Source organism: Panulirus ornatus, chromosome 48, assembly GCF_036320965.1.
Source record: "Panulirus ornatus isolate Po-2019 chromosome 48, ASM3632096v1, whole genome shotgun sequence".
NCBI classification, from domain to species: Eukaryota; Metazoa; Arthropoda; class Malacostraca; order Decapoda; family Palinuridae; genus Panulirus; species Panulirus ornatus.
In genome coordinates, this window is record NC_092271.1 from 188,322 (window position 1) to 208,210 (window position 19,889).

Sequence of the window (19,889 nt, forward strand, 5' to 3'; positions counted from 1 at the left end):
GATCTCTTACGTTGGTTATTGGTCTGAGTTTTTTCTTATGTGCAGCTTCCTCAGACAACACACACATCTTTATGTCATCGTTTCACCATTTCGGCTTCGCTTTAACAAAAGACCGTCTTCTACGCACTGACACATAGGTTGTCTTCGCAACTTTGAAAGTTTTACTGAAGCTTCCCCGAGCTACGTCCGTATCGTTTTCATTAACCATATCATCCCAGATTTGCCTATCAAGACCGTTAAAATTTGCGAGTCTAAAATCTAGTATTCTTGTGCGACTCTTATATTGACCAGCATGACAAGCAAAGCTGAAAGTTAACTTCAAAGGAATTTGCCGATCACTTGCACTTAACTTTTTTCCAATATTTTTAACGATATCCTCAATAATAGATAGCTCTACATCTTATATTTTCTCACCACGAATAGGTTTCTCAACAGATTTTTTTGTGCCACAATCAAAGAAATAGACATAGAGCTAACGTTCCGAGCTACTAGAAAGGGACATTTAAGTAAGAGTAATTGAAAATCTTCCACCATGATCAAATTGTGTGCATTACAAATTTCTGCTTTTTGATTAAAAAATCTTTTGTCTACCTCTTGCATCTGTACTGAGGGCCTGTGAACTAATCCTACTATCATTTCCTCACGAAAGTTATGCTTGATTTATTACAATAATGGTTTATGTTGTCAGCACCTACAACATGTACTGCAAGAGTAAGATGAGTTTTAATAAGGAGTAAGACAACACCCCCCTGCTCTATTTCCTCTATCATTGATGTGTCTATATTCCCAGGATCGATAACAGACATTAAGTTATTGAGGTTACTTGGTACAGTTCATGTAGATGAGTTTACATGAGAAAGACAACAGGAGGACTGATTGTCCCACAACTGGGTTACTTGAAAAAAAAAAAAATTAACTTGACAAAAAATGTAATTCCGCTCAGTACTTTTTCAAGCAATCACCGACTCCCCGCTGTTACACATTAACCCTCTAGTGTCCCCGCTACCGTTGTCGTTTATACTTTCATTTCTGGCGTCTTTCAAAGTATACTTGAATTTACAAAATATTTGTCTAAACGACTTTTGAAGGTATATGTAGTTTTAGCATTCAGTACGTTTGACGGTAACTTATCCCGGTGCTCAACACATCTATAGGAAAAGAAGTTTTTCCCACATCCATACTACATCTTCTAGCTTTGAGTTATATTCCATTTGTCCTAGTAACCGTATTTTCTTATATTTCGAAAAGATGCTCGTGGTTTATTTTATCGAACTTCTATAGAATTTTGAACACTTGGATTAATTTGCCGGGAAGTCTAAGTTTTTGTTGATGAAGAAGATATCTAATCGTGTTATCCTCTATTTGTATGAGAGATTCCTAAAGGATGGGATCAGTTTTGTCGCGAGTCTTTGTACTTGCTCGAATTTTTCCTTATCATTTTTATAGCTTGCGAATTAAATCTGGACTACATATTCAAGATGTGGTCATACTAGAGAATTATGGTGTGAGAATTGTTTCTGGTGTCTTGTAATCTATAATCCTGGCTATGACACCTAACATTTGGTTATCTTTTTATTTGCTGCTTGTCACTGTTTAGTGTATTTCAAATTGTTGCTAATGGCAATTCCAAAGTACTTTTCTTCATTTGCTTTAGTTAGAGAGTTTCTGAATAGTCTGTAGTCGTAGCGTATATTCTTGCCTCCAAAGTGCATAACTTAACGTTTGTCTACATTAAACTTCATTTGCCATCTACCTGACCACTCTGCTAGTATGTAAAGATCTCTTTCAACCATTTAGCAGTCCCGCCTGTTTACAACTCTACCTCCTAGTTTAGTATCGTCAGCAAATTTGGAGATCTTAGATATGAGACCGAGTTCTAGGTTATTGATGTGTATCATGAAAAGAATTGGGCCTAGTGCCGACCCCTGTGGCACACCACTAGTTACGTCTAGCTAAGTTGAGGCTTCGCCGTTTAATAGTACACGCTGTTTTCTTTTTCGGTAAGCCAGTTTCTGATCTATGTACTCTTATAAGGTACTATATCGAAAGCCTTTTGGAAGCCCAAATACACTACATCACACGGTAATTTTTCGTCCCAATTCTGATAAATAACATTAAAGAATTCCAGCAAATTTGTCAAGCAGGATATTCTACAGCGGAAACCGTGTTGGTTGTCCGATATAATTTTGTGTTCTTCAAGAAACGTGACAATATTATCTCGTATTATTTTTTCCATCATTTTACCTAACACTGACGTAAGGATAATTGGGCAGTAGTCCTAGGCACACTTTTTGTCTTCTTCTTAATATATAGGAGTAACATTTGTTAGTTTACAGTCAGTTGGCACCTGGCCATCTGATAGAGATTTGTTGAATATCTTTGTTATGGGTTATAGCAGCTGTCTCCTGACCTTCAAAAGTCTTGGAGCTAAGTTATCTGGGCCGTTGGATTTGTTAGGATTTAATTGGTCCAGGTATTTAAGTACTTCAGAGCTCTTTATTTCTCTAACCTTCAACTCTTTTCATAAGATCCTTGAAACAGTTTCATTGGTTGCCGTATTCGAGATGTTTCTTCAGCTGTGAATACGGAGTTAGAAGAATAATTCAATATGATAATCCAGATTATGACATTTGATGAATTCTGTCTATTACGCCCTGACATGGGCGAGATTTAATGGAAGATCGATTATTCAGAATACTTAGAAAGAAACATTTTACGATTGTATAATTTATGCTAAACATTAAAACTGATATGACTCTTCATCGCTCATTGATGACCGTCACTCTGCCTGTAGATCATTCTGGCAACAACTCTCTCCACAGATGGCATATCCGTTCCTACATGAGGTACCCTTCATCACCATCGTCCCACCGGGGATGAATCCCCACCAAAGCGCCGTCCTGGGAAATGTCCTCAACCCTGCATACTTTGTTCACTTACTGCTCGACTTCCCTCCACACATGACGTTCTGGCAACGTTTTCTGAACATGCTGATGCACGTGATATATCCCTTCTACTGGAGGACCTGGATGGTTATGCCTATGATACAGAGAGAAGTAAGTTGGGCAACTTGATGGTTACGTCCTCAGTCAAGCTGTGAAGGGGGTTGGCTCTGTTTATCTATAGTACCTGCTATCAAAGACAATAGGGCAAATATGAGTACCTGATTGTTAATCTAATCAGTAATAGGACAAGGTGCAATAGGCAGCCATTCAGTAAGAAATTTACGGGAAATGGTCACACTTGGAAGGAAAGGGAAATGCGTGGGTCCATATCTTTGCAAGTTAACCTGTTAACCTAGCTTAGGAGTCATATATTCCAGGCTGATTACCTGTCAACCTTCAGATCTCTAGACAGTTCCCGAAGTTACCGTCGCTGCTGGAGCTGGAGGGGAACGTGAGTCTGACGCTACTCAACAGTCACTTCAGCATCAACACACCACTGCCACTCCTGCCTTCACAGGTAGAAATAGGCACCATACACTGTCGCCCTGCTAATTCTCTGCCTCAGGTCAGTTCCAATGCTCCTCCTCTTTCACCATACAAAGGGTAAAGAAACAGTCTTTTGAATATTGTAGCGCATGAGTTGACACAACCAATAGACGTAGGATGGAGGCCAAGTCCAGTGGAGATACTCTACTCTGTAGTATACTCCAGTTCCCTCAACTTAGTTCAAGGATTAACACCTTGTAGGAAGTGGAGTCGTGGATCACGGGTGCGGGGTCTGAGGGCGTCATCTACTTCAGTCTGGGTTCTTTCACCAGTAGTAAATCCATGCCAGTCCAATACCGTGACCTCTTCGTCCAGGCTTTCCATAGGCTGCCGCAGCGCATCATCTGGAAATACGAGGGAGAGCTGGAAGGTGTGTCTGATAATGTGATGATCAGCAAGTGGCTTCCCCAGCAGGACATCCTGGGTGAGTTCCTCATGGGATCAGCTCTTGATAAACACACAGGACCAGGGACTGCCAGTCTCCTGTTCGTCAACACCATTATGTTTGATAACACTTTAGATCATCACCGAAGCGCCATCATGGTCGCCAGCACTATGATGAGAACCCTTACATTAGACCATAGGTACGATACATACATACATACATACATACATACATACATACATACATACATACATACATACATGCATACATACATACACACATACGTACATACATCCATACATACACACACATACAAACATACATACATGCATGTGTTATGAGAAAGGTGGGAGGTGGGCAGATTAGAAAGGGTAGTAAGTGGTAAGATGAAGCACTAAGGTTGCTGGTAAAAGAGAAAAGAGAAGCGTTTGGGCGATACTTTTAAGGAAGGAATGCAAATGACTGGGAGATGTATGAAAGAAAACGGCAGGAGGTCAAGAGAAAGGTGCAAGGGTTGAAAAAGAGGGAAAATGCGAGTTGGGGTGAGAGAGCATCATTAAGTTTTGGGGAGAATGAAAATATATTTTGGAAGGAGGTGAAGGGGGCAAGTGGTGAAGCAATAACAGGGAGTGATGAAGTGAGGAGGAGATGGAATGAGTATTTTGAAGGGCTGTTGAAAGATGCTTTGGACGGGATGGAGTGCGAGATGAGAGGGTCAGGGAGAATAGTTAGGTTAAGAGAGAAGGAGTAGCGAAAGCTTTGTCGAAAATGAAAACCGGAGAGGCGGTGGGATTGGATGGTATTGCAGTGGAATTTACAAAAAAGGGGGTGAATGTGGTGTTGACTGGTTGGTATGCATCTTGGTGAAGCACCCGAGGATTGGCGGAATGCATGAATAGTGCCATTGTACAAAGGCAAAAGGTATAAAGGTGAGTGTTCAAATTAAAGAGGTATATGTCTGTTGAGTATTCCTGGGAAATTATATGGGAGGGTATTGATTGAAAGTGTCAAGGAATGTACAGACCATCAGACTGGGGAAGATCAGTCTGGTTTTAGAAGTGGTGTCGGATGTGTGGATTAGGTGTTTGCTTTGAAGAATATATGTGAGAAATACTTAGAAACACAGATGGATTTGTATGTAGCATTTATGGATCTGGAAAAGGCATATGATAGAATGTCTGTTTGCGACAGGGATGCGTGATGTTTCCATGGTTGTTTAATTTGTTTATGGATGGGGTTGTTAGGGAGGTGAATGGAAGAGTTTGGGAAAGAGGGGCAAGTATGCAGTCTGTTGTGGATGAGGGAGCTTGGGAAGTGAGTCAATTGTTGTTCGCTGATGATACAGCGCTGGTAGCTGATTCGGGCCAAAAACTGGAAAAGTTGGTAACTGAGTTTGGTGAAGTGAGTGAAAGAAGAAGGCTGAGAGTAAACGTGAATAAGAACAAGGTTATTAGGCTCAGCAGGGTTGAGGGAGAAGTTAGTTGGGAGATAGGTTTGAGTGGAAAAAACTAGAGGATATGAAGTGTTTTAGATATCTAGGAGTGAGCTTAGCAGGGCATGGAACCATAAAAGCAAGTCAGTCACAGGATGGAGGAGGTGGCGAAGGTTCTGGGAACGTTGAGGAATGTGTGGAGGTCAAGATCGTTATCTCGGAGAGAAAAATGGATATGTTTGGAGGGATAGTGGTTCCAACAATGTTATATGGTTGCGAGACATGGGCTATAGACATATTTATACGGAGGAGGGTGGATATGTTGGAATTGAAATGTTTGGGTACAATGTGAGATGGTTTGCTCGAATAAGTAATGAAGGGTAAGAGAGATGTGTGGTAATAGAAAGAGTGTGGTTGAGGGAGAAGAGGGTATGTTGAAAAGGATTGACCAAATGGAAAGAATGAGTGAGGAAAGATTGTCAAAGAGCATATATGAGTAAGAGGTGAAGGGAACGAGGAAAAGATGTAGACTAAATTGGAGGGGGAAGGGAGAATAAAAAGATGTTCTGGAAGGAGGTAAATAGGGTGCGTAAGACAAGGGAGCAAATGGGAACTTCAGTGAAGGGCGTAAATGGGGAGGTGATAACAAGTAGTGGTGATGTGAGAAGGAGATGGAATGAGTATTTTGAAGGTTTGTTGAATGTGTCTGATGACAGAGTGGCAGATATAGGGTGTTTGGGTCGAGGTGGTGTGCAAAGTGAGAGGGTTAGGGAAAATGATTTGGTAAACAGAGAAGAGGTAGTAAAAGCTTTGCGGAAGATGAAAGCCGGCAAGGCAGCAGGTTTGGATGGTATTGCAGTGGAATTTATTAAAAAAGGGGGTGACTGTATTCTTGACTGGTTGGTAAGGTTATTTAATGTATGTATGACTCATGGTGAGGTGCCTGAGGATTGGCGGAATGCGTGCATAGTGCCATTGTACAAAGGCAAAGGGGATAAGAGTGAGTGCTCAAATTACAGAGGTATAAGTTTGTTGAGTATTCCTGGTAAATTATATGGGAGGGTATTGATTGAGAGGGTGAAGGCATGTACAGAGCATCAGATTGGGGAAGAGCAGTGTGGTTTCAGAAGTGGTAGAGGATGTGTGGATCAGGTGTTTGCTTTGAAGAATGTATGTGAGAAATACTTAGAAAAGCAAATGGATTTGTATGTAGCATTTATGGATCTGGAGAAGGCATATGATAGAGTTGATAGAGATGCTCTGTGGAAGGTATTAAGAATATATGGTGTGGGAGGAAAGTTGTTAGAAGCAGTGAAAAGTTTTTATCGAGGATGTAAGGCATGTGTACGTGTAGGAAGAGAGGAAAGTGATTGGTTCTCAGTGAATGTAGGTTTGCGGCAGGGGTGTGTGATGTCTCCATGGTTGTTTAATTTGTTTATGGATGGGGTTGTTAGGGAGGTAAATGCAAGAGTCTTAGAAAGAGGGGCAAGTATGAAGTCTGTTGGGGATGAGAGAGCTTGGGAAGTGAGTCAGTTGTTGTTCGCTGATGATACAGCGCTGGTGGCGGATTCATGTGAGAAACTGCAGAAGCTGGTGACGGAGTTTGGTAAAGTGTGTGGAAGAAGAAAGTTAAGAGTAAATGTGAATAAGAGCAAGGTTATTAGGTACAGTAGGGTTGAGGGTCAAGTCAATTGGGAGGTGAGTTTGAATGGAGAAAAACTGGAGGAAGTGAAGTGTTTTAGATATCTGGGGGTGGATCTGTCAGCGGATGGAACCATGGAAGCGGAAGTGGATCATAGGGTGGGGGAGGGGGCGAAAATTCTGGGAGCCTTGAAAAATGTGTGGAAGTCGAGAACATTATCCCGGAAAGCAAAAATGGGTATGTTTGAAGGAATAGTAGTTCCAACAATGTTGTATGGTTGCGAGGCGTGGGCTATGGATAGAGTTGTGCGCAGGGGGATGGATGTGCTGGAAATGAGATGTTTGAGGACAATGTGTGGTGTTAGGTGGTTTGATCGAGTAAGTAACGTAAGGGTAAGAGAGATGTGTGGAAATAAAAAGAGCGTGGTTGAGTGAGCAGAAGAGGGTGTTTTGAAATGGTTTGGGGACATGGAGAGAATGAGTGAGGAAAGATTGACCAAGAGGATATATGTGTCGGAGGTGGAGGGAACGAGGAGAAGAGGGAGACCAAATTGGAGGTGGAAAGATGGAGTGAAAAGGATTTTGTGTGATCGGGGCCTGAACATGCAGGAGGGTGAAAGGAGGGCAAGGAATAGAATGAATTGGAGCGATGTGGTATACAGGGGTTGACGTGCTGTCAGTGGATTGAATCAAGGCATGTGAAGCGTCCGGGGTAAACCATGGAAAGCTGTGTAGGTATGTATATTTGCGTGTGTGGACGTGTGTATGTACATGTGTATGGGGAGGGTTGGGCCATTTCTTTCGTCTGTTTCCTTGCGCTACCTCGCAAACGCGGGAGACAGCGACAAAGTATAAAAAAAAAAAAAAAAATATATATATATATATATATATATATATATATATATATATATATATATATATATATATATATATATATATATATACATAAGTATACTTATGTAAGTAGGAGAGATGGCCAGAGAGCGTTATTGGATTACGTGTTAATTGACAGGCGTGCGAAAGAGAGACTTTTGGATGTTAATGTGCTGAGAGGTGCAACTGGAGGGATGTCTGATCATTATCTTGTGGAGGCTAAGGTGAAGATTTGTATGGGTTTTCAGAAAAGAAGAGTGAATGTTGGGGTGAAGAGGGTGGTGAGAGTAAGTGAGCTTGAGAAGGAGACCTGTGTGAGGAAGTACCAGGAGAGACTGAGTACAGAATGGAAAAAGGTGAGAACAATGGAAGCAAGGGGAGTGGGGGAGGAATGGGATGTATTTAGGGAATCAGCGATGGATTGCGCAAAAGATGCTTGTGGCATGAGAAGAGTGGGAGGTGGGTTTATTAGAAAGGGTAGTGAGTGGTGGGATGAAGAAGTAAGAGTATTAGTGAAAGAGAAGAGAGAGGCATTTGGACGATTTTTGCAGGGAAAAAATTCAATTGAGTGAGAGATGTATAAAAGAAAGAGACAGGAGGTCAAGAGAAAGGTGCAAGAGGTGAAAAAAGGGCAAATGAGAGTTGGGGTGAGAGAGTATCATTAAATTTTAGGGAGAATAAAAAGATGTTCTGGAAGGAGGTAAATAAAGTGCGTAAGACAAGGGAGCAAATGGGAACTTCAGTGAAGGGCGCAAATGGGGAGGTGATAACAAGTAGTGGTGATGTGAGAAGGAGATGGAGTGAGTATTTTGAAGGTTTGTTGAATGTGTTTGATGATAGAGTGGCAGATATAGGGTGTTTTGGTCGAGGTGGTGTGCAAAGTGAGAGGGTTAGGGAAAATGATTTGGTAAACAGAAAAGAGGTAGTGAAAGCTTTGCGGAAGATGAAAGCCGGCAAGGCAGCAGGTTTGGATGGTATTGCAGTGGAATTTATTAAAAAAGGGGGTGACTGTATTGTTGACTGGTTGGTAAGGTTATTTAATGTATGTATGACTCATGGTGAGGTGCCTGAGGATTGGCGGAATGCGTGCATAGTGCCATTGTACAAAGGCAAAGGGGATAAGAGTGAGTGCTCAAATTACAGAGGTATAAGTTTGTTGAGTATTCCTGGTAAATTACATGGGAGGGTATTGATTGAGAGGGTGAAGGCATGTACAGAGCATCAGATTGGGGAAGAGCAGTGTGGTTTCAGAAGTGGTAGAGGATGTGTGGATCAGGTGTTTGCTTTGAAGAATGTATGTGAGAAATACTTAGAAGAGCAAATGGATTTGTATGTAGCATTTATGGATCTGGAGAAGGCATATATATATATATATATATATATATATATATATATATATATATATATATATATATATATATATATATATATATATATATATATATATATATATATATATATATATATATATATATATATATATATATTTTTTTTTTTTTTTGCCGCTGTCTCACGCGTTTGCGAAGAAGCGCAAGGAAACAGAAGAAAGAAATTTCCCAACCTACCCAGATACACATGTATATACATACACCTCCACACACGCAAATATACATACCTACACAGCTTTCCATGGTCTACCCCAGACGCTTCACATGTCCTGATTCAATCCACTGAGAGCACGTCAACCCCGGTATACCACATCGATCCAATTCACTCTATTCCTTGCCCTCTTTTGACACTCCTGCATGTTCAGGCCCTGATCACACAAAATCTTTTTCACTTCATCTTTTCACCTCCAATTTGGTCTCCCACTTCTCCTCGTTCCCTCCGCCTCCGACACATATATCCTCTTGGTCAATCTTTCCTAACTCATTCTCTCCATGTGCCCAAAACATTTCAAAACACCCTCTTCTGCTCTCTCAACCACGCTCCTATTATTTCCACACATCTCTCTTACCCTTACGTTACTTACTCGATCAAACCACCTCACACCACAAATTGTCCTCAAACATTTCATTTCCAGCACATCCACCCTCCTGCGCACAACTCTATCCATAGCCCACGCCTCGCAACCATACAACATTGTTGGAACCACTATTCCTTCAAACATACCCATTTTTGCTATCCGAGATAATGTTCTCGACTTCCACACATTCTTCAAGGCTCCCAGGATTTTCGCCCCCTCCCCCACCCCATGATCCACTTCTGCTTCCATGGTTCCATCCGCTGCCAGATCCACTCCCAGATATCTAAAACACTTTACTTCCTCCAGTTTTTCTCCATTCAAACTTACCTCCCAATTGACTTGACCCTCAACCCTACTGTACCTAATAACATTGCTCTTATTCACATTTACTCTTAACTTTCTTCTTTCGCACACTTTACCAAACTCAGTCACCAGATTCTGCAGTTTCTCACATGAATCAGCCACCAGCGCTGTATCATCAGCGAACAACAACTGACTCACTTCCCAAGCTCTCTCATCCCCAACAGACTTCATACTTGCCCCTCTTTCCAAAACTCTTGCATTCACCTCCCTAACAACCATATCCATAAACAAATTAAACAACCATGGAGAGATCACACACCCCTGCCGCAAACATACATTCACTGAGAACCAATCACTTTCCTCTCTTCCTACACGTACACATGCCTTACATCCTCAATGAAAACTTTTCACTGCTAACAACTTGCCTCCCACACCATATATTCTTAATACCTTCCACAGAGCATCTCTATCAACTCTATCATATGCCTTCTCCAGATCCATAAATGCTACATACAAATCCATTTGCTTTTCTAAGTATTTCTCACATACATTCTTCAAAGCGAACACCTGATCCACACATCCTCTACCACTTCTGAAACCACACTGCTCTTCCCCAATCTGATGCTCTGTACGTGCCTTCACCCTCTCAATCAATACCCTCCCATATAATTTACCAGGAATACTCAACAAACTTATACCTCTGTAATTTGAGCACTCACTCTTATCCCCTTTGCCTTTGTACAATGGCACTATGCACGCATTCCGGTAATCCTCAGGCACCTCACCATGAGTCATACATACATTAAATAACCTTACCAACCAGTCAAGAATACAGTCACCCACTTTTTTAATAAATTCCACTGCAATGCCGTCCAACCCTGCTGCCTTGCCGGCTTTCATCTTCCGCAAAGCTTTTACTACCTCTTCTCTGTTTACCAAATCATTTTCCCTAACCCTCTCACTTCACACCACCTCGACCAAAAGACCCTATATCTGCCACTCTATCATCAAACACATTCAACAAACCTTCAAAATCCTCACTCCATCTTCTTCTCACATCACCACTACTTGTTATCACCTCCCCATTAGCGCCCTTCACTGAAGTTCCCATTTGCTCCCTTGTCTTACGCACTTTATTTACCTCCTTCCAGAACATCTTTTTATTCTCCCTAAAATTTAATGATACTCTCTCACCCCAACTCTCATTTGCCCTCTTTTTCACCTCTTGCACATTTCACTTGACCTCCTGTCTCTTTCTTTTATACATCTCTCACTCAATTGCATTTTTTCCCTGCAAAAATCGTCCAAATGCCTCTCTCTTCTCTTTCACTAATAATCTTGCTTCTTCATCCCACCACTCACTATCCTTTCTAATCAACCCACCTCCCACTCTTCTCATGCAACAAGCATCTTTTGCGCAATCCGTCACTGATTCCCTAAATACATCTCGTTCCTCCCCCACTCCCCTTACTTCCATTGTTCTCACCTTTTCCATTCTGTACTCAGTCTCTCCTGGTACACACCTCCTCACACAAGTCTCCTTCCCAAGCTCACTTACTCTCACCACCCTCTTCACCCCAACTTTCACTCTCTTTTCTGAAAACCCATACAAATCTTCATCTTAGCCACCACAAGATAATGATCAGACATCCCTCCAGTTGCACTTCTCACACAAGTCTCCTTCCCAAGCTCACTTACTCTCACCACCCTCTTCACCCCAACTTTCACTCTCTTTTCTGAAAACCCATACAAATCTTCATCTTAGCCACCACAAGATAATGATCAGACATCCCTCCAGTTGCACTTCTCAGCACATTAACATCCAAAAGCCTCTCTTTCGTGCGCCTGTCAATTAACACGTAATCCAATAACGCTCTCTGGCCATCTCTCCTACTTATATACGTATACTTATGTATATCTCGCTTTTAAACCAGGTATTCCCAATCACCAGTCCTTTTTCAGCAAATAAATCTACAAGCTCTTCACCATTTCCATTTACAACACTAAACACCCCATGTATACCAACTATTCCCTCAACTGTTACATTACTCACCTTTGCATTCAAATCACCCATCACTATAACCCGGTCTCGTGCATCAAAACCACTAACACACTCATTCAGCTGCTCCCAAAACACTTGCCTCTTATGATCTTTTTTCTCATACCCAGGTTCATATGCACCAATAATCACCCATCTCTCTCCAACAACTTTCAGTTTTAGCCATATTAATCGAGAATTTAATTTCTTACATTCTATCACATACTCCTAAAATTCCTGTTTCAGGAGTACTGCTACTCCTTCCCTTGCTCTTGTCCTCTCACTAACCCCTGACTTTACACCCAAGACATTCCCAAACCACTCTTCCCCATACCCTTGAGCTTCGTTTCACTCAGAGCCAAAACATCCAGGTTTCTTTCCTCAAACATACTACCTATCTCTCCTTTTTTCACATCTTGGTTACATCCACACACATTTAGACACCCCAGTGTGAGCCTTCGAGGAGGATGAGCACTCCCCGCGCGACTCCTTCTTCTGTTTCCCATTTTAGAAAGTTGAATATATATATATATATATATATATATATATATATATATATATATATATATATATATATATATATATAAATATATATATATATATATATATATATATATATATATATATATATATATATATATATTTATGTATATATATATATATATATATATATATATATATATATATATATATATATATATATATATATATATATATATTTTTTTTTTTTTTTTTTTTTTTATACTTTGTCGCTGTCTCCCGCGTTTGCGAGGTAGCGCAAGGAAACAGACGAAAGAAATGGCCCAACCCCCCCCCCCCCCCTCCCCATACACATGTACATACACACGTCCACACACGCAAATATACATACCTACACAGCTTTCCATGGTTTACCCCAGACGCTTCACATGCCTTGATTCACTCCACTGACAGCACGTCAACCCCTGTATACCACATCGCTCCAATTCACTCTATTCTTTGCCCTCCTTACACCCTCCTGCATGTTCAGGCCCCGATCACACAAAATCTTTTTCACTCCATCTTTCCACCTCCAATTTGGTCTCCCTCTTCTCCTCGTTCCCTCCACCTCCGACACATATATCCTCTTGGTCAATCTTTCCTCACTCATTCTCTCCATGTGCCCAAACCATTTCAAAACACCCTCTTCTGCTCTCTCAACCACGCTCTTTTTATTTCCACACATCTCTCTTACCCTTACGTTACTTACTCGATCAAACCACCTCACACCACACATTGTCCTCAAACATCTCATTTCCAGCACATCCATCCTCCTGCGCACAACTCCATCCACAGCCCACGCCTCGCAACCATACAACATTGTTGGAACCACTATTCCTTCAAACATACCCATTTTTGCTTTCCGAGATAATGTTCTCGACTTCCACACATTTTTCAAGGCTCCCAAAATTTTCGCCCCCTCCCCCACCCTATATATATATATATATAAATATATATATATATATATATATATATATATATATATATATATATATATATATATATATATATATATATATATATCTTTTTTCTTTCAAACTATTCGCCATTTCCGGCATTAGCGAGGTAGCATTAAGAACAGAGGACTTGGCCTTTGAGGGAAATTCCTGACCGGGCCCCCTTCTCTGTCCCTTCTTTTGGAAAAAAAAAAGAAAAGAAAAAAAAAATGAGAGGGCAGGATTTCCAGCCACTCGCTCGCTCTCCTTTTAGTCGCCTTCTACGACACGCAGGGAATACGTGGGAAGTATTCTTTATCCCCTATCCCCAGGAATATATATATATATATATATATATATATATATATATATATATATATATATATATATATATATATATATATATATTTTTTTTTTTTTCTTTTCTTTCATACTATTCGCCATTTCCCGCATTAGCGAGGTAGCGTGGAGAACAGAGGACTGGGCCCTTGAGGGAATATCCTCACCTGGGCCCCTTCTCTGTTCCCTCTTTTGGAAAATTAAAAAAAAAAAGTGAGAGGGGAGGATTTCCAGCCCCCCGCTCCCTCCCCTTTTAGTCGCCTTCTACGACACGCAGGGAATACGTGGGAAGTATTCTTTCTCCCCTATCCCCAGGGATATATATATATATATATATATATATATATATATATATATATATATATATATATATATATATATATATATATATATATATATATATATATATATATATATATATAATATATATATATATATATATATATATATATATATATATATATATATATATATATATATATATATATATATATATATATATATATATATATATATATACATATATATAAGTCAATTGGGAGGTGAGTTTGAATGGAGAAAAACTGGAGGAAGTGAAGTGTTTTAGATATCTGGGAGTGGATCTGGCAGCGGATGGAACCATGGAAGCGGAAGTGGATCATAGGGTGGGGGAGAGGGCGAAAATCCTGGGAGCCTTGAAGAATGTGTGGAAGTCGAGAACATTATCTCGGAAAGCAAAAATGAGTATGTTTGAAGGAATAGTGGTTCCAACAATGTTGTATGGTTGCGAGGCGTGGGCTATGGATAGAGTTGTGCGCAGGAGGATGGATGTGCTGGAAATGAGATGTTTGAGGACAATGTGTGGTGTGAGGTGGTTTGATCGAGTAAGTAACGTAAGGGTAAGAGAGATGTGTGGAAATAAAAAGAGCGTGGTTGAGAGAGCAGAAGAGGGTGTGTTGAAATGGTTCGGGCACATGGAGAGAATGAGTGAGGAAAGATTGACCAAGAGGATATATGTGTCGGAGGTGGAGGAGAAGAGGGAGACCAAATTGGAGGTGGAAAGATGGAGTGAAAAAGATTTTGTGTAATCGGGGCCTGAACATGCAGGAGGGTGAAAGGAGGGCAAGGAATAGAGTGAATTGGAGCGATGTGGTATACCGGGGTTGACGTGCTGTCAGTGGATTGAATCAAGGCATGTGAAGCGTCTGGGGTAAACCATGGAAAGCTGTGTAGGCATGTATATTTTGCGTGTGTGGACGTATGTATATACATGTGTATGGGGGTGGGTCGGGCCATTTCTTTCGTCTGTTTCCTTGCGCTACCTCGCAAACGCGGGAGACAGCGACAAAAAAAAAAAATATATATATATATATATATATATATATATATATATATATATATATATATATATATATATATATATATATATATATATATATGTATATACATATATATATATATATATATATATATATATATATATATATATATATATATATATATATATATATATATATATATATATATATATATATATATATGTATATATATATATATATATATATATATATATATATATATATATATATATATATATATATATATATATATATATTTTTTTTTTTTTTTTTCCATACTATTCGCCATTTCCCGCGATAGCGAGGTAGCGTTAAGAACAGAGGACTGGGCCTTTGAGGGAATATCCTCACCTGGCCCCCTTCTCTGTTCCTTCTTTTGGAAAATTAAAAAAAACGAGAGGGGAGGATTTCCAGCCCCCCGCTCCCTTCCCTTTTAGTCGCCTTCTACGACACGCAGGGAATACGTGGGAAGTATTCTTTCTCCCCTATCCCCAGGGATAATCAGCAAATTTGCTGATATATATATATATATATATATCAGCAAATATATATATATATATATATATATATATATATATTTTTTTTTTTCTTTTTTTTTCATACTATTCGCAATTTCCCGCAATAGCGAGGTAGCGTTAAGAACAGAGGACTGGGCCTTTGAGGGAATACCCTCTCCTGGCCCCCTTCTCTGTTCCTTCTTTTGGAAAAAAAAAAAAAAAAAAAAAAAAAAAACGAGAGGGGAGGATTTCCAGCCCCCCACTCCCTTCCCTTTTAGTCGCCTTCTACGACACGCAGGGAATACGTGGGAAGTATTCTTTCTCCCCTATCCCCAGGGATTTATATATATATATATATATATATATATATATATATATATATATATATATATATATATATATATATATATATATATATATTATCCCTGGGGATAGGGGAGAAAGAATACTTCCCACGTATTCCCTGCGTGTCGTAGAAGGCGACTAAAAGGGAAGAGAGCGGGGGGCTGGAAATCCTTCCCTGTCGGTTTTTTTTTTTTTTTTTTTTCAAAAGAAGGAACAGAGAAGAGGGCCAGGTGAGGATATTCCCTCAAAGGCCCAGTCCTCTGTTCTTAACGCTACCTCGCTATCGCGGGAAATGGCGAATAGTATGAAAAAAAAAAGAAAAAAAAAAAAAAAAATATATATATATATATATATATATATATATATATATATATATATATATATATATATATATATATATATATATATATATATATATACATATATATATATATATATATATATATATATATATATATATATATATATATATATATATATATATATATATATATATATATATATATATATATATATGTATATATATATATATATATATATATATATATATATATATATATATATATATATATATATATTTTTTTTTTTTTCATACTATTCGCTATTTCCCGCGATAGCAAGGAAGGTAGCGTTAAGAACGGAGGACTGGGCCTTTGAGGGAATATCCTCACCTGGCCCTCTTCTCTGTTCCTTCTTTTGGAAAAAAAAAAAAAAAAACCGAGAGGGGAGGATTTCCAGCCCCCCGCTCCCTTCCCTTTTAGTCGCCTTCTATGACACGCAGGGAATACGTGGGAAGTATTCTTTCTCCCCTATCCCCAGGGAATATATATATATATATATATATATATATATATATATATATATATATATATATATATATATATATATATATATATATATATTTATAACAAAGATGAGCAAAGAAAGACTGACTAAGAGGATCTTAATATTGAAAGCAGATGAAACAAATGGGAATGGGGAGACCTAGAAGGAGATGAAAGGAATGACTGGAGGAGGCTTTTGGGTACTGGGGCCTAAACATTCAGGAAAATGAAGGGCATGCGTAGGATAGAATGAACTGAATTCATGTGAAATATAGGATCAACAAGATGGTAATGGACTGATCCAGAGCATATGAAGCAATCTAAAAGACCTGGTTGTGGATGGTAAGTGCTGTTTTCAGTAAATCATACTTGACAGCTGGAGAGTGGAGATGTGTAAGTGAGGCCAGTATTATCACGTTCCTGATGTTTCCTATACAAAGTTGGAAAAAGCAGTTACATATGAAAAAAAAAAATCTAAAATGTTATAATCTACTAAAAAACTCTTTACATTTGTATGTTGTTATTAAGGTACTGAATGGTAGAAGAAGCTGAATCCCCACAACGACTTGCTTTCTGAGTACTGTGTCCAAGAGCATTAACAAAGATTGATGTTGATCCACGGCGTTTTCGGTCTTCCTCACTAGCAGGTCCAAGATGAGAGGATGAACTTTTACTACTTTCCATTTTCTGATCTTGGAAGTGGCACTATCATGTTCAAAGCAATATGTTTACTTTCATTTGTGCAGTCTTGTTCACTGTGTGCATCTTGAATGACAGGTCCAGGTGCTACTTCTACTCCTCGACGATGAGACTCTCTACCAGTAAATCCAGTGAGTGAGTTGTTGGATGACCGCGATGAAGGCCGTTTGAAGGAAGACGACCGACTGCCTTTATTGGAACATGTAGACCCACTTCGTTCAACTTGATCTCCATCCCTTCCACAATCTAACTTTTCCACTGCTTTATCTATAGCTTTAAACTGCCACACCCAGCGGTAGTTGTACAGGAACTGTCGGTGGTCAAAGCGATGATCATCAGGTGAATATGTCTCAGCATGGTATGCTGGAGTCAAAACAGTCATCTTGTGGCGGTTAACACTGTAACAACGGAAGAACAGCTTAACTTTCTCTGCAACCTCTTTAGGTGCACATTGATCAGACCAAAGATGAACTAGCTTGCCAAACATGGAGTATGGACCACAACATTCAACTTTTCGAAGCTTTCCATATGTGGACAGTTCATCATATGTCATGCCCATGTCTGCTTCATCTGTTTGTACAAGTGAGCCCTCCTCAAGTGGTTCAAGTTCTGCAGTAGGTGGCGCTCCTAGAATATCGCCTAGTACAGGAACATTAAGTCTGTCTTTGGCTAGAAGCAGAAATCTCTTGAGGTCAGCCTTGGAAAATCCACCGATGGGATTAACATCAGCAGAACTAGTCATATTTAGTCATGTATCCCCTTAGTGCCTCATCTACATTTGCAGATCCTAAAACCAAGAGTCCACCCTGTCTTTCACGAACCCAGAGCATCAACTGAGCAAAGAGATAGGCAAGCACCATACGAAGTCTTGCTTGCACGTTCTGCAAGGCAAGGTTTTCTCTAACTGTTCCTCCACGCACTCTAAACTTTGGAATGAAACCTGTGGCAGCACTGAAGATGCCTAGTGCTGCTGATACCATACTGTCAATTGCTATTGGTATGTGGTATCTTCCAATATGCCGGGAAAGAAGTTTTGCTCGAGATTTGGTCTCTGTTGACGAGTTCTCAGTAGCCATGTAGACTGTGTGGAAAAGTCTGCCACAAAGCTCCCGACGATCTCTAGGAACATAGTCAGCTTAGGATATTATGCGCCTCACATCTTCCAGTACCTTCTTTTCACCATTAGCAACTGCCTGTATCACCAAGTGACACATGGAGAAGACAATGGCTGCTGTTGAGGAGGAGTCGACACCTCCAGATAACGGGGGAAGAAAACCCCCTTGACCTGAACGCCGCAGATAGTCCCACAACCAGCAAGCAGGGCCATAAAGAATCTCTTCTTCTGGGGTTGGGATGCTATATTCTATTGTTACACATGATGGCAGAAATATGTCTTCATCACTGAAGAGGGCAAACTTCACCTGGACACGAGGATAAGCCTGACTCTTGGATGCGTGAAGACACCTGCTCCGAATTACAGATCGATAACAGCGGATATATATATATATATATATATATATATATATATATATATATATATATATATATATATATATATATCACGCATCCAGCGGATATATATACATATATATATATATATATATATATATATATATATATATATATATATACATATATATATATATATATATATATATATATATATATATATATATATATATGTATATATATATATATATATATATATATATTTATCCCTGGGGATAGGGGAGAAAGAATTCTTCCCACGTATTCCCTGCGTGTCGTAGAAGGCGACTAAAAGGGAAGGGAGCGGGGGGCTGGAAATCCTCCCCTCTCGTTTTTCATTTTCCAAAAGAAGGAAGAGAGAAGGGGGCCAAGTGAGGATGTTCCCTCAAAGGCCCAGTCCTCTGTTCTTAACGCTACCTCGCTAATGCGGGAAATAGCGAATAGTATGAAAAAAAAAAAAAAAATATATATGTATGTATATATATATATATATATATATATATATATATATATATATATATATATATATATATATATATATATATATATATATCAACCCTGCCGGTCTTTGATATGGCCTTCCTCTGTGAAGAGTGTGAAGTCTTCATCTTTTCTGTATATGCTTTTTTCCGTATGACTGAATTTGATAAACAGCTTCAGATGTAAAGATTTTTTTTTACGGATTTCTTATATTCAGTTTCTTGTGACCATCTCACTTATTTCTTTAATGTTCGTGATTACTTCTTTACTCTGTTCTGAGTGACTGAGAGAAGAGTT

General features: G+C 39.3%; 1 protein-coding gene and 1 pseudogene across 1 annotated transcript; one reads left to right on the forward strand and one right to left on the reverse strand.

Annotated features, from left to right (window-relative positions):
* Nucleotides 1-2,822: 2,822 nt before the first annotated feature.
* LOC139763955 (UDP-glycosyltransferase UGT5-like) lies at nucleotides 2,823-17,064 on the forward strand. The gene is made up of 4 exons (XM_071690439.1): nucleotides 2,823-3,056; nucleotides 3,346-3,510; nucleotides 3,693-4,075; nucleotides 17,058-17,064. Exons 1-4 carry the CDS (start codon nucleotides 2,823-2,825, stop codon nucleotides 17,062-17,064), a joined length of 789 nt encoding a protein of 262 aa, XP_071546540.1.
* A 534-nt stretch (nucleotides 17,065-17,598) lies between these two features.
* Nucleotides 17,599-19,120, reverse strand: LOC139763956 (glutamine-dependent NAD(+) synthetase-like; annotated as a pseudogene).
* Between the last annotated feature and the right edge of the window lie 769 nt (nucleotides 19,121-19,889).